We start from the raw sequence: 16,659 nt of genomic DNA, 5'->3' as shown, positions 1-16,659 counted from the left end.
ACATCTGTTATAAAGGCAGATACTTGATGTCCTGACTAATAAACCAAAACCTTGGTGAATGAATAAAATACATAATTAGATTCAGCTCAGTAAGATTCTGATGCACATCAGGAATATTTAGACTTAAACTGCTCTCATCATGTCTTTGCCACAAGTTTTTCTGGGTTTAGTTTGCCTGATTTACAGGGATTATTGATGTGGTCTGATAGCTCTCCATAAGGGAACATAGTATCAAAACTAGAGTAACTTGGACTATTAATGCTGGGAATTTGGTTTGGCTTTATTTATTTCAGAGTGTACTTGCAGCCCAAAAAAAGTAACCATGTTCTGAGCTGCACCAAAAGACACATAGCCAGCAGGTCAAGGGAGATGATTCTCCCCCTCTATTCCACGCTTATGAGACCCCACCTGGAGTGTTGTGTTTAGCTCTGGGGTCCTTAGCACAGGAAAGACATGGACCTGTTAGAGCAGGTCCAGAGGAGAGCCACAGAGATGATCAGGGGACTGGAGCATCTCTCCTATGACAAAAGGCTGAGAGAGTTTAGGCTGTTTAGAGTGGAGAAGAGAAGGCTCTGGGAAGACCTTATTGCAGCTTTTCAGTACTTAATGAGGGCTTATAAGAAAGATGGGGAGAGACTTTTTGCCAGGGCCTGTAGTAACAGAAGGACCAAGGTTTTTAAACTGGAAGACAGGAGATTTAAATTGTACATAAGGAATAATATTTATTTCTTTTAAATGAGCGCTCTGAGGCGCTGTTACAGTTGCCCAGAGAAGCTGTGGCTGCTCCATCCCCTGGTAGTGTTCAAGGCCAGGCAGGACAGGGCTTGGAGCAAGCTGGTCTAGTGGAAAATGTTGTGGTCTAGTGGAAGCCTGTTGCAGGGGACTTGGAGTAGACAATCTTTAAATGCCCCTTCCAACTCAAACCATTCTGTGATTCTGTGACAGTCTTTAGCTGTGTTTGTCCTGTGTCTGTACTTTTGTCTCTTCATTATTTTCCACTTTAATCATGAATCTAAATTCTTGCAAACTTCAGTCTATTCTGTTTTGCAGATTTTAACAAGTTAACGTGCATAATTCTGCATTTTTTTTTGTTTGTTTTTCCTTCTATTCTACTGTTTCCTTCACTAGATTCTCCTACCAAGGGTTTAGTGTTAAAATTAAAAATTCCCAGTCATTAAACTTACCATGGAGTCATTGGATTGCATGAATTGGATATCATTATATTCATTTAGAGGTGATAACACCACCCAAATCCATAAAATGACTAAATGTATAGCTTACTTTTAAGTGCATGTTCTCTGTTATTTTTTTTATATATGGAAATTGGTTTGGCAAACAGCTCTGTGTGTAAGCAGTAAATACTTTGGTTGTTATATAATTAACACTTTAAATTATTTTGCGAAGTACCTAGAAATAAATGCTGTTTTATAATTGACACAAATTACAGGAAAAGAAACAGTATCTTAGCATGATCACTGAGAAGATAAACACCATACAATGAAAAACTGTGACTTTTTACATGGCAGTTGTAAAGTACTCTTAGCAATGCAGAACTATCCCCTAAAATACAGCAGATCTGTTTTCTCATCCTTTTTCACATTTGCTGAAATATTTTTCATTCAATTTTTATTTATCATAAGCTAAAAATGGGTTTATGTTACGTGTTATTGCTCAGAACTTCACTGAAAGGGAACTTTAGGAAACTGTAACTTTCAAAATGTTGATTGTGAAGCTGTTCATTACCTGTAAGTCCTTTCCTTGGGTCAGTACAATCTGTTTTCTCTGTGGTTTTGTTGTTTTTTTTTTACCTTGGGTCAGTATGATCTGTTTTTTCTGTGGTTTTTTTTAACAGTCTTATACCTCCTAATCCACAAGCTTCTCTCTGTAAACCTGGTTATAGTTCTTGCCAGGCTTCTGCATTTTACCCATCATTCAGACAACCTAACCTTTCTTTGAATTTTCTGATTGCTTCTTCTTTTATCTTTATGCAACAAGTTTGTATTTCTAGCTCTTAAGAATATGCATCATTTTCCCAGTCTATGTGTCCAAACATTTCCTTTCTATCAGTCATTCTGTTTATTTTACCAAAGGTTCCTGCAGTGATGCCATTTGCATTTTTTTTTCCCAATTCCCATTCGTCTCCTTTCACCATACCACATTTCTTCATGAAATATCCATCCTGAAAAGTGCCTAAGTTAGGAGGCCTGCCTAGATTCTCTATGTGATGAACAGAAAACTTGCCTGTCAAAACAATTCCAGTTCATTCCAGAAAAATTCCTGTGACAGACAGTAGGTCTATTTTGCTCTGCTCCGCCAGCTTTTGCCACATCTCCTTATTCAGTTTCTTTCTTAAATTACAGTGCTGTGGTGTCTACAATAGAATGACTTCAGTTTCCCTGACTCTGAGCTGCACAAACTCATACCTAAAGTCTCAAGCTTCCCTGACAATACCAAATTTCCTTTGTCTCTTTTGGTTCTTACCCTCACTTGAAAGTTAGACCTCCTTCTCTGCTGTATAATCTTAAAAGCTAAAATTTAGTTTCGCACAAATGGGTGTGTTGCTATTTACCAGTAACATTGTATTTTTCTCTGCAGATGTATTCTTAAAATCCTTCCCAATTTTTGTTCCTTCCTAATTTTGGTACAAATAGGATCTCTTTTTCTCACTCTCAGAATGCTAGCCTATTCAGAACAAATCTCTCTGTTATACTCTTGCTTCTGTGGTCCTCTGTGCTTTTTAACCTTGCTCCTGATAAAAGCAGCTATTTAATAACCAACATTCCCACTGAATTGTGTGTCTTTTGAATGAAGAAAAATCAGTGTTTTTCTTGTATTGGGGAAATAATTTCTGATATGTTACCTGAAGCTCTTAGGGCGCACTGCTGCACTCATGCAAATATACAACACTTTCATAATTAAATAGCAAAAACTTTAGGGGCTTATCTTCATTACTTTTCTCCATACTTTTTTTCAATATTGTTTGGTAGTTATTCTCCTTTTGAAAATGACAGAAATTCTTCAGCAAAAGAATAAGAGTCCATTCTTGCTCTAAGCACTTTGGCAACTAATTGCCTCACTTACACATTTAAAAGCTAGATGGCTACATCTGAGCTAGCTCAGGCTTCCTTTAGTATCAAGGAAATAGACACCCCTAGAATATAATTCATGTCAGTTTGTGACAAGAATTTCAGATAACTGAAATGACTAAGCTTTTGAAGGCAGCTTTTCTAATGCAGAGTAACTCAGGCTTGGATGGCTACTAAACTTAGATAAAGTCTTCCACCCCAGAGCTCACTAAAATGCCAGAACTCACTTGTGCTCTGCGCAAAAAGAACAACTTGGATGTAATTTTTAAATCAAATATCTAGCATTAAATTGAAGGAATCTTGGATTTTAGTCTAGTTACTGGTCATGATAACATCCAGACAATAATGTGTGAGATATCCTACTTTCTTTAATTTAATATTAAAATAATTATATATTCTCATTTTGGATATTCTGTTCCATTTTGGACTGGTTTGCTGAAGTGTTGGATCCTGTATTTCCTTACCTTTTCACATGAAGTCTAATAACTTCATGTGAGTTTGCTCTTCCCAGGCAGTTCACATATTCCATGATATTCAAGAACAAAACTCCTGTTATTTGAAAAAGGATATATTTCTTCCAGAGTCAATGAGTTCCATGTTGCTTGAACCTGGATACTCTGACCCATTTTAAATATTTTATCTTAACTGTGTTCTCTGGCAAGGTCAACTTCAAATACAGGCAGCTTCCCTGCAAGACTTTTGATTCTGTTTTGAAGATGGTATCTCAGCTCTGTACGTACATGTTACTGGATTTACATTCAGAAATTCTAAGTTGGGCAAATCTGTCCCTGGACCTCCTGTTGTGGTATCATGGATTAAACACAGCTGGTAACTCAGCACCATGCAGCCGCTCACTCATTCCTCCCCACCCCACACACCAGACGGATAGGGGAGACAATTGGAAGAAGGTAAAATCCATGGGTTGATATAAGAACAGTTTAATATTGAAATAAATTAATATATAATGATAATAGAAATCATAATTATAATAGGAAAAAGCAAGGAAGAGGAATAAAATTCAGGAAACCCAAGTGATGCACAATGCAATTGCTCACTACCCGCTGACTGATACCCAGCCTGATTCAAGCAGCAATCAGTCCCTTCTGGGTAACTCCCCCCTAATTTATATTCTTGGTATGATGTGCTGTGGTATGGAATATCCCTTTGGCTAGTTTGAGTCAGGTGTCCTGTCTCTGTTCCCTCCTGGCTTCTTGTGCCCCTCCTCACTGGCAGAGCATGAGAGACTGAAAAGTCCTTGATTTAGAGTTAAGCACTACCTAGTAACAACTAAAACATCGGTGTGTTATCAGCATTATTCTCAGACTAAATCCAAAACACAGCACTGCACCAGCTACTAGGAAGAAAATTAACTCTATCCCAGCCTCCCTATTTCATGAAACTTTGTAGTCTAGGGCAATCTATCTTCTGGTCATCTTTTCAATTCTTTTTTGCTGTTCCATAGTATGAGTTCCCAAAATCATTTCAAATATCTCTAGGAAGTTTCCAGATGATTTTTAAACTCCAATTTCTGTTCTGTATCTTTTCTGGACTACTCTGACCACTTTTGTTATCTGCACAGATCTCAATTGCTTATTCCTCATCTGTTTAATAGGATTCAATTCCATTTCCAATTACTTCCTTGGAAGTGATTTCTTTTCCAAACAGTAGTTCACTTGAGCAGTTAACAAAACCATGAGATTTTATGGATTTTATTTGCCTAGTCAAATAACTTTATGTTAGAGTCAGAATTTTTAAGTCATATATACCTGAATCTAAAAGAACATAACAGCATGATCGGTGTTCATAGTTGTCAGCTTTGAAAAGAACACTCAGCATCCATCAAGACCATATCTTTAGTGCTTTCTTTGTCAATATCCTTGATTTTCTTGTTTTTTGATTTCAAACCCAGATGTACACATCTCTACCAGTAAATGTCAGTTTGCTGTGTCAAGCCTGTTAATGGCCATAGTCCCTTTGCTTGTGCAGTATAGCTCACTGCTGATTGTTTTTCTGAAGAAGCTGGTACCTTCTGAAGAGACTGGTACTTCTACTGGTCCCCTTCCTTCTCTGCCTCTGATTCTTTTGCCTCTGACTCCCAAGCCTTGCTTCCATGGTAAGATCCATAGGCAGAACTTAATGTCTAATTCCCATAGACGGTCTTTGGCACTTAATGATTCAAGAAGAACGCAGTCATCACACATATAACATTTCAACTATGTTCATGATAAAATACATTCAAGTTTAAAATGCGTTAATGCTAATCCTTCATCTGGGTAGTGAAGCACCCTTTAAAAATGTCAACACAAGATGGCAGTAAACAAGTATGGAACATTCCATATAGACGTAGTGGAGGAAATGACACTGTGGGTAACTGTGCCATAAAGGACTTCCGAAGAAATAAGCAGCTGTCAGATTACCCCATGTGAACAGTTAGTTAACATTCATATGAAAGCTTACTCTTGTTCATCTTTAATAAATTAACTTTATTGATGGACTGACTCTTTGTTACGCTGATTAAATATTTAGAATGCTGAAGCTGCAGTTGGGGATTATAGTTTAAGGAAAAATTTGGCAAAGTGGTTATCTTTGATAGATTCTGCTTGTTTAACTCTGCTTTCATTTTTAGCTTTCAAAGTTGGCACATAGCTATGAAAAGCTACGGTTACATCAGTTAAAACAAAAAAAGGTTGAAAGTAGAGAAAAATGTGAGGAAAGGATAGAGACACCATCTGAACTGAGCAATTTATACAAGAAACTGCAGGTAAGAATACTTTGTTATTATATTCTAATCTTAATGTGCCTTTAGACTAATTTGTGGCTTACAGTTATGAACTTTAATTTCCTGATAATTGTACAAAAATTTTATCATTTGCTTGCTCTAGCAAGAAAAGGTGCATCTTAAGATTCAGGTTTTGTTCTTTTATCCAAGTTTTATTAGTTTTTTTAATAGTTCTATGAATTCATATAGATAATTTTCTTCATAAGTGTAATTATAAATTGATTTTATTTTTTCCTGATTACTGGATATATTATCCTGGATTATATTATCCTGTACTGGATAATATAATCTCTTAAGGCATGAGATCTTTTACATATGCAGGGTACAGTCATGTAATTCCTACCATTAATTCAAGTTTTATAGATCTCAGGACAAACTCAACCATGTAGGGCTAGATAAGACAGGATTCAGTATTGGAAAACTGTTTGTTACACCCATTTCAGTACAGGCTGGGGGATGAGGGGATTGAGAGTACCCCAGAGGAGAAGGATTTGAGCATACTTGCCTGTCTTCTATGTTATTCCACAAGATACAGGACTAACCTCTGCAATCTTCAGATGACTTTGCCTACATAACAGGACACATCCTAGACACATTCTAGCTTTACGTAATGTTGTTGTCTCTTCCGCATGGAAGAGTCCTTACCATCAGAAGAGCTACTACACTTTGGACTGCAGCGCAGCAGCCAACATCTGCTAATACAAGAATAATAAATGGGTTATATATCTATCATTGACAAAATATATCACTACTGTGAAGCTATCTGATCCAGCTAATTTGAGAATAACCTTCGTCAAAATTAAGATGTGAAAATAATGTAACACAATGCTGTAATTTGATTAATTATGCAGGATGAAAAATGTGTGCTTGGAATATATTCAGCGAATTCTAGTATTCAGAAAATAATTACCATGTTGAAAATCTACTAAGCTCAGCAGTGCTTTAGTAAGGCCTTGAACCAGCCATCCTCATTAAAGAGTCTGAAACTCCGTTTGTATCGCATCTTGTAAAAAAGAATGATATATATTGGTTTAAAATGCCAAACCGGATATGAGGAAAGCTGTAAGAGAGGATTTGTATTAATATATCATAGAACCATATGTTGGTTTGGGTTGGAAGGGACTTTAAAATCATCTGTTTCCAACCCCTCTGCCATGGGACACTGTCCACTAGACCGGATTGCTTCAAGTGCCATAAAACCTGACCTTGAATACTGCCAGGGATGGGGCACAGCTTCTCTGGGCAACCTGTGCCAGGGCCTCACCACCCTTGTTGTGAAGAATTTCTTCCTACAGTCTAATCTAAATCTCCCCTCTCTCAGATTAAAGCCATTCTTGTCTTATCCCTACATGCCCTTGTAAAAAATCCCTCTACAGATTTCTTATAGGTCCCCTTTAGGCACTGGGAGCTGCTCTAAGGTTTCCCCAGAGCCTTCTCTACTTGAGGCTGAACGACCACAGCATTCTCAGCCTGTCTCCATAGCTGAGGTGCTCCAGCCCTCAGAGCATCTTTGTGGCCTCCTCTGGACTCACTTGAGCATGTCCACATCCCTCTTGTGTTTGGTCTTCAGTGTCAAACTGAGAACTCTAGGTGGTATCCCCTATATGTTGGAAAGCAATCAATTTTGCTTCAGCAAATCAATTTAGGGCATAAAATCTTATTTTTTTTAATTTGGGAAATACACCAGTACACAACAATCGTAAAAATTATTTTGGAATCAACATTTCTATTCTGGAAAAGGAAGTTCTTATAACAGATTATAAGTATTACAGTTTTCACTGTATAAAACAGTATACTGTTAATTTGGTAATTCTTCAAAATAAAAGAACAACAGCTCTAGTAACTGGAGTTCTATGTGTTTTTGTAGGATACTGCCTTTAACATTTATTTGTGAACATATAAGATCTGGAACAACTTAAGAGCAAATTCAAACACACTGTAAATAGGGACATAAATGCAAATGCAAACCCAGTACTAAATAAATCAGATATGATAGAATTTCTTTATTAAGTTTTTGATTAAGCTAGGTGAACTTGGAACCAGAAGCAGCAAATGTAAAGAGAGCAAGAAGTAAAACTTATTCAAAGTAGCTGCTGTCCAATTTGGCAAAATAACCCTGTACATTAAAGGTCTGAGTTCCTGCTGATTACTCTACTTGACACTGATATAGCTTTAAAGTCACAGGAGCTGCCCTCCACTAAAATGAGTGTACTATAGTCATAACTCCAAGATCTACAGCGCTGGAAGTCATTTAAAATATTTTATCATTTTTATACAATTATTAACACCCTTTTTTTCAGCTTAACAATCTTTAAGACTTTTTTTTTTCTGGTGGGGATGACTGGATGGCTGCTTTGTATCATTGCTCTTTTTTATTCCTTTCCAAAATTACAGAAAGATTCTGTGTTAATTAAACAACTGGATTTTTCTTAGAACTATACAAATTGCAAAGTTATTTAGATCAAGATTTTTGCCCTATATTTACTAGCCTTGTTTTGCTGTCTTCCAGGAATTTAAGGCAAAATCAAGAGAATGGGATAAGATGGGGACAATCTGCCAAAATTATCTTGATTATTTAGATGCTCAACAAAAATTATTGTACAAGAAATGTAATTTATTTCAGGTCAAATTCTTATCTTCCTGCTTTAGGAAGAAAATGATCTGTTAGCTCAGCTATGGTTCTTTTATCTTAATCTAAAAAAGTCTGAACACCACTAAACTTACAGTGAATCTGACAATACATGGATATATTGGTAGTGAATACATTGCTTTAGGCAAGGCAGGCCTTTAGGTAATGCATGTTAATTTTTCCTTTTTAAATATAGCTTGGGGATAATTTTACCTTTTATGCTATTTACTAATATGCAATTAATTGTGATGACAAGTTATTGAAAAGTATCTTACCAAATAAGAACTGCATGCCATTGCTAGCTTGAATCAAATACAAAGTTCCCTCAAATCTAAGAAAGCCCTCTTTTTTTTTTTTAGGATTGTAACTATATATTAATATCATTTATGCAAAAATTTTCTATATGCTACTTCAAAATCACAACTTGGAGTTGTTTGTTAGATCACTTACCCCTTTTTTATCATACTTTTCAGTTTGAAGTTATCATTCAGTTGTTGCCTGACTTCCTGATTGTTTTATACTTGCCAATTTTCTATTACTTTTTTTAGACAGCTTATTGATCTAGCATATTTTTATTTTTTTAATTCCTTCCAATGCAGAACAGAAAATTGATTTAATGATGTCTTGATGACCTATCCTGCTCTAAAATAATATTAGAAAATAACTTACAAGTGAACTGGGCCACAAGACAGCTCAAAAATTAACTAAGGGGAAGCCAATTACATTGCTGACTGGTAATCCTCTTTTCCACTGTTACCAAGATCATTGGACCTTAATCTAGTGAAACACTTTCTTAACAATTCCTAAGAGAATCTTAATGTTTCCAAGGATGGCAGTTAAGGTTTGGGTTTCAATGCTGAAAGCATTATACTGTATCTCTAACTTCCTTACAAATGTGTTAAAGGAGCAAGACTTTGACAAGACCAAACTAGAGGGATGCATGTTGATTATTTAGGTAGACAAGTCAAAGTACAGTATGCTCATTCACATTTTTCTGTTGAGGCTTTCACTGATGTCAGTGAACTTTCTTTGAAGACAGTTTTCTTCACAACTGTAACATAATACTGACTACTTTATCAAACAGAAGCCTGATGGACTGTTACCCTTTAACTGTTCTGAAAGCGTTAACTGGTCCTGTGACTTTGTCTGAAATTCCTCTTTTCTGAGGTGTTGGATTTCCAGCTGGAGTCTGGGGTGCACTGTATTTTTCATGGGATGTTTTAACAGTTTGGTATGTCAGACTCTGTAACTTGATGTCAAGGGGACCTTAATTTGTCCACTATAGAAATGAATCTTACCTCCAAATTTCTTTTGGCTTTCATTTGCTATGCAGCCAGTGGTCAGTTCTACTTGAGTGTTCAGCTAACACAAATTATGGGAACATAATCAAGTACACCAAAAACTGTCTAAAGCATGTCTTTTTGCAGTCCTTGTCAATGACATACGGCGTTTGTAACCCTATTTATTTTTAATACACATTTTCTTGCTCACTTGATCTCTGCATATGAAATATGGTTTCCAGATTATATTTTATTGTCATTTTTTGGTGAATTCTCAGTCTTCTGAAAAATTACTGCTGCTTGTTAATGTCCCAGTAGGGGGATCTATCCAGATAAGTTTTTAAACAGCAAACCCAGTTGCCATAGCAATTATGATTCTTCTCAAGGCCTGTGAGTTCACAAATCCTGGCAATACCAGTTTTCTGAAGGTTTTGGTTTAGGATTTTAATTAGTACATGAAACTGAATGGAGTGTGGGACTCTGCAGAACGTGCAGATGAATCTTCCCCACGTTTAAGGATAATGGTATCAAAGTGCAGTTCCTGTAGTAACTGAGCTGTTTATACATGAACTATGTAATGCTAGCCTCTAGTCAAAGGTTAATATCTATCCTGAGGCGCACACACACACAACTCCTACCGAGTTCAATGAATCAAAGAAGGACGTTTCTCTCAAATTATTTTTTATAGGTAACTGCCTTGTGTAGGTCATCAGAATCACCTTTTCCACATTTGAGGCTAATTAACATTAAGTAGTAGGGAAATACACAGCAGAGGAGAAATATCCTTGAAAAATTTCTGTGCCCTTCAAAGTCTCTGAAACACTTTTTTGACTGAGGACAAGGAACATGAGACTAAATAAAGGAAGAATCCTTTCGAGAAGTTATGCAGGCTGTTTCAATTGTGCCATCTTTTCTAAGCAGATCCTGGTGAAGATGGAAATAGCTTTATGTTTTAAATAGGAATGGTCTGGTCCTAGCAATTTACATAGAATTACTGAATTTCATTTAAAAGATTTTCTTTCTCTGTAGAAGCAGACCCAGAATTATCAATTCCAAATAAGCAATAAGAAACACGAACAAGAAGAGGTAATTACCTGTGACCAGTCCAAAAGTGAAATGGATGAGTTGATGATTGAAAAACTGAAGGCAACTGTGAATGAAATAGCAATAAATAAGAATAAACTAGAAGAGGAAAATCTGAAACTCCGAGAGGATCTAAAAATGTACCAAAACCAGTGCCAGGTAATGATGGGTTTTCTTTTTCCCCCGATGACTGAGGGATTAATGTTGGTTAATTAGTTACTTAGGAATATACTTTAAAAAGTTGTACTGAGATGCCTTTATAAAAGATCTGTACATGAGATATATGATTTACAGGAACACAGAATGAGCTGTGAACAGTATGTTTTTTTAGTGGCACTCAAAAAGAAAACAGAAATATGTTTGATACGTAGTGCTATATTTTATTCTTGTCTGTTTATCTAGGGGTTTTGTAATTTTCCTATATCCATAGCATCTACAAAAACTCAGCCTAGTTCACTTGGTTTATTGTGCATAAATGACTTCTATGAAACCTCTTTATCTGATTTACACCTTGTTGTACACTGTGCCTGCCACATAGCTAGTAAATAAGTATATAGAAACGTGTGTGGTACACTTTATTATTATTGAGGGAAGATTTTGAAGTCAATGAATTTTTAAGTTGCCAACCATGTAAAGAATCCTCAGCTTTTATCTTATCCCTAGTTTACCGTTTTTCAGCATAGCACTGATGTCTGAAGACAGCCATTTGTGCCTCTTCTTTTGGTCTTGATATATGAGTTCTGACAAGCCCAAGATAATACAAGATCTTTACAGACTTTTTTATTAGCTATGTTTGAAATAGATCACAAATGAGATTCTCGTTGCTGTGTTTTTCTTGTAACAAATATAAATTATGCGTTTGCTTATTCATTGAAGCACTTTAAGGTCCAGTAAAGTATTGAGTGGCCTATAGTAACTTCAATTCTTTCTGAAGAAGGATAATCTATTTCTGTTTATAGGCAACCTTGCAGAGTTATAACTGCATACACAATATACTTCATGTGAATTAACATATATGTTGTGGAGGTTAATTTCAGGTGTTGTTTGAACAGCCAAGTTTAGCTCGTGATGTTCATACATTTCATCTGGACATTAGTATACAAGTTATTGGTATGCAACCAAAAATCTCTGTTTTGAGGCCTGTTAGAAAGTCTGCCATCAAAAGTGGTAGGATTAGAATACGAAGTGGAAGAAATCATGGCAATCGGAGCAGGTGGATAGATGTACAAGAGAGAAAGTAGGTGTTATTGTGCTGTAGCCTTAAAGAAAATCTTCAAGCAAGAGGATTTTTGGAATCGTGTGAATAGAATACAGGAGCTGTAGGAAGCACTGAAGATATTTTAAGTAGCAGCGGAGATAGATGTACATAACATTGTCAGCTAAAGGGCAGAAAGTTGCAGAATAACTGTGCTGGTAGCTTGGAATACTGCTGTGTTAGAAAAGCCACATTTGCAAATAGCTGCAGACGGAAAACACCGATGTAAAATTCAATTTATGGTGAAAAGGTGTAGCTCAGAGAAGATATATTTTTAGGAATGTCTGTGTGAGAAAGCAGGAAGCACAAGGCCTGTTGTCAGCCAGAAGAAGTAAGCAAGTTTATGTGGAGTGCTACATGGAGGATGGAAATAGCTGGACCTGATGTGGGTAAAGAAGGGAGAGGTAAATGGGAATCTAGGTGGGGAGAAGGCTGATGGCAATGGCAGCAAGCCTAGTATTGTGCCTCATATATCTTCCCTATACCCTCATGAAGAAGAAGGAGCAGTGGAGACAGTGTGTGATGAATTGACCATAACTCCCATTCCCCATCCCCCTGTGACTGCTCTGGAGGAGGTGGTAGAGAAATCAGGAGTGAAGCTGAGCACAGAAAGAAGGGAGGGGTGGGGGAAAGGTGTTTGAAGATTTGGTTTTATTTCTTATTACCCCACTCTGATTTGATTAGTGATAAATTAAATTAACTTCCCTGAGTTGAATCTGTTTCGCCCATGTCAGCAATTACTGAGTGATTTCTCCCTGCCCTTATCTCAACCCGTGAGCCTTTCAGTATATTTTCTCTTTCCTGTCCAGCTGAGGAGGGCAGTGATAGAGCTTTGCTGGGCATCTGGAGTCCAGCCAGGGTCAATCCACCACGAACAGCTTTGAGTAGTATTAGAACAGGACTTGATGAGGAAACTTTTGAGACTTCCTTTTGATATCAAACATGGGAAGAAAAGAGGATTTTGAATTTTTTTCAGATTGAAACACATTCTTTAAAAATTTGTATTCCATTAAATATTCTCTAAACAAAACCTAAAGTTTTCTGGTTCAAAATTACTTTTCTTTTTGGTGTTTTAACTAGATGCAGGAAATATCCCCTAAAATAGTAAGTGGTACATATCTAAATGATTTTTTTTTTTGCAGTGATATGTGAAATTCTTGACCTGAAGTTCTGTTTCAATTATTACCGTGGCTGCTGTTGTGGCTGTTGTTGTTCCTGCTGTTATTACAATTCACAGAAGAAAATACAATTTATGTAAATCTGTTTGATGACTCCAGTCACATATGGATTCTACCACACATTTGTGCAGCATTCATTCCTCTTATCCGCCCCAGAATGAAATCAGGGGGAAAACCCTCCCCCAAATTCATATATTATAAAATAATTGTGACTATTTCTTGAATGTTGAAGTCATAAAGATGATCATAAGCAAGTCTTGCAGAGAATTTTAACAGTTCATTAAGCTTTATTTCACATGAATATGCCCAGACTTGCATTTCAGAGTTTAAAAAAGCTCTCTCAGCCTTATATTAACAAAGGATAAAATGAATGAACCTATATATGCAGCAAAAGCACTTCATATCTGTCTGCAGCAGCCCTTTTAGCCAAAGAAAACCCACAGGCTTCTTGGAAGGAAGGTCATTCTCATATAAGGCTCTAAGGAAAACAAACCTTTGAAGTTCCTTGCTTGCAATGTCATTTCTGGATTCCAGTTGTCTTATGAAAGTTTAAAGACTTTATTTTTGCTTTTAAACATGGAAACTATATTAAAATAAAATGAAGAAACTATGAAAAATACTAACGGATTTAGTGTAATGGTGTTAAAGGCAAAGGATCAACATCCTTGGAAAATCCTTTGGTTTAATCTAGAAGATGCTTTTAGATCTTGGGTGAGAGGAAATAAGTATTCTCTGAATATTATTATTGCAAGAATCTGGTTATTATTGCTACTTTTGTTATTCATGGGTTATAGTTCAGAGTTCTTGAGTATGTTCTCGGTATATTTGTGGAAATTCAGAGTTTGTGATGCGAATGTAACATCATAGATCTTCAGGTTGTCTACCACATTATCAGTCAGAAACTAATGGCAAAATAGAGGTAAGATTTGTGGAGTCCCTAAGAAGAATCTTTTTGTGATAGTTCAATAATTTTGTGATATTCACTTAAATAAGCAGTTGACTCCATGCAGATAGAACTAGTTTTGAAGATGACTGAGCACACACCGTGGCTAAGTACAGATGTCTAGATGGATCTGCTCCAAGCTTCCAGGAAATGTTTAATAAAGACATGCACGTAATCCTGCCTTTCTATAGCCTTGTAGTTTTCAAGCTTATCAATTTGGAAATGCCGTTAGGAAAATAGAAAATGGAAGTTACTTGTGGCACTTATTCTTGCATGTGAAGCATGTTCTAGGGTGGAGAAACAAGCAAACTATGTATTTTAGATGCATTTAGTACAATGAAGAACTTCTGAATGATGTTTCCTATGATGGTTTCAGAGGCAGATGCATGGGAACATTGCAAGAGCTAACGAATATTTAGCATCTGATTTTTAGATTACATTTCTGGAAAAGAGAACTGACATGAAAGCAGTGTCTTTTGCAGAAATGAAACTTATAATAAAACCATGTATGTCCTTTCATCCAAATTATACAGGTATTGAAACTGATGTGTTAACACACACCTTTTTGAGCCGTCTAAATTTATTTAACTATTTATGTATTTGCTTGTTTGTTTAGAATATGGAGGCAGGCTTTTCAGACATGAGGAATGAGCTGCAGTGGCGGGATGCTCTCTGGAGAAGGATACAACTGGAATGCCAACAGATGCATACAGAACTACAGAAAATCAGAGACTATAAAGATATGCAGGAAATGTATGTTGAAGACAATATTTAAATTAAGAAGTACTTCTGAGCTAATAACTTTTATTTTTACATTTGATATAAATTAAAGCTGTTTTAAGATACTCTGGATTCAAATGTTGGATTCTAAACAATATTAGAATAAACATTTTCATTGGCAATTATATACAACAAAATGGCAGCAATAGATGCAGGCTCTGTAAAAAGGCTTTAATGCTGCTGAGATCTTTACAAATCAATGCATTTAATCTATTTCTGTTTATATGTTTACAGGCTTTTTCCATTTTCTCAGCATTAAAACACTTTGGAAATAGTGTAATTAAGATTCTCCCTAACATCCCTTGAGTAAAACATTCATCTTTTTATGGTTTATCTAATCTACTTCAGCTATTTGAGGTTATAGGAAATACCAGCCTGCAAGAGATTTCAGGATTCTTTCTGCATGCACTCGCATTGTCCTTAATCTCTAGAAATCTCACAAGATCCAACCTGGTTTAGGCCAAATCTTTGATTGTTTTATTTTTTCCTCAGCACACAGCTCTTCCACAGTTTTAGACTGTAGAGAGGATGCTGTAAGGTAAAGGTTATTGAATGTTCTGTTTGTTTCATGTTTTGTTTATTTCTTATTTAAAGGCATCAGCCATTTTGTGCACAGCTTACTGAGCAACTAGAAAATAAAAACACCAAGTTATTACTATTGGCACAAAGTCAAGAATGCCAGCAAGAAGAGCTAAATGAGGTATTTCATATCATTAAGTATTTCCAGGTCTTAATTGCAATATAGGATTTTTAGAAGAGAGAAAAGTACTGACCTTGGGTATGATCGTATGTAGAAGAGAGAAGGAGATAAATTGTGGGTTTAGGAGAGCATGAAGTTTTCATACATGAGAAAGTTTTCATATATTGTTGCATTTCTGGAGGTAGGTGCATAGCTGTAAAATTGACATTCTGATTCTGTGCAGAGCTAGCTACTTCACTGAAGTGAGGGAAGAGACCATGCTCAAGCATCACTGTGGTTCAAGTAATACCATGCAAATAATAAACCCTCTAAGGCTAAAAGTAATTAATAGGCTTTAGGAGGTAAGTAGTTTGTAGGTGGTCTCAAATGTAAGATATGTCAACAGATCAACTGCTACAAGTCAGTAGGACAGATAGCTGCACAAGGGCAAGCTTAGTCAGTCACCTGCTGCACAATCTATGCCGCGCTCTTTAGTTTGAACTACATACCGCATTGCATTGCACATTTCTCAAGTGCTGTCTGCAAGCAGTGGTGGCATAGCACTGTGGACTGGCATATGGCTTGGCAGGCCAAAACACTTTGAGAGTAGAGGATGCTCAGAACTCCTCTTCAGGCATGTTGTGGTTTTGCTCAGTAGCACTCAAAGCAGGAATATCTCTAATTGCATGCAGCTGACTCAGATGCAGCAATTTTGGCATGATAGGCATGATCTAACTCTTGGAGTTTTTTGCATCTCCATCTATTTGTTTACAATTCTAGTATTTCTGTGTAGTTTGCATAAATAAAAATGAAATGCCATCTGTTACTGATTGTGCACAGTCCTGCAAGGAATTATTAAAATAGGGCTGAAAGGTTGTTTGCTGGGTTACGTAGTTTTGTTTCTTACATAATAAAAAAGACCTATCAATCAGTGCTGAATTGTTGGTTATAGTAAAAGATATGAGAA

The 16,659-nt window shown here is 36.3% G+C and overlaps 1 protein-coding gene across 1 annotated transcript in view; it reads left to right on the top strand.

Moving 5' to 3' along the window:
• DEUP1 (deuterosome assembly protein 1) overlaps positions 1-16,659 on the top strand; it is a 46,141-nt gene that overhangs the window by 11,562 nt on the left and 17,920 nt on the right. Inside the window, exons 5-9 of the mRNA XM_057399850.1 lie at positions 5,713-5,847; positions 8,375-8,488; positions 10,804-11,016; positions 14,850-14,986; positions 15,608-15,713. Coding sequence (XP_057255833.1) covers positions 5,713-5,847; positions 8,375-8,488; positions 10,804-11,016; positions 14,850-14,986; positions 15,608-15,713 — 705 coding nt within the window. The remainder of the gene's footprint in view (positions 1-5,712; positions 5,848-8,374; positions 8,489-10,803; positions 11,017-14,849; positions 14,987-15,607; positions 15,714-16,659) is intronic.

The sequence above is a fragment of the Pezoporus wallicus genome, unplaced genomic scaffold, assembly GCF_028554395.1.
Source record: "Pezoporus wallicus isolate ANWC-B61680 ecotype Strahan unplaced genomic scaffold, APGP_CSIRO_Pwel_v1 scaffold_6446, whole genome shotgun sequence".
Lineage (NCBI taxonomy): Eukaryota > Metazoa > Chordata > Aves > Psittaciformes > Psittacidae > Pezoporus > Pezoporus wallicus.
Note: the sequence above shows the minus strand (reverse complement) of the source record. Positions and strands in the feature narration are given on the sequence as shown.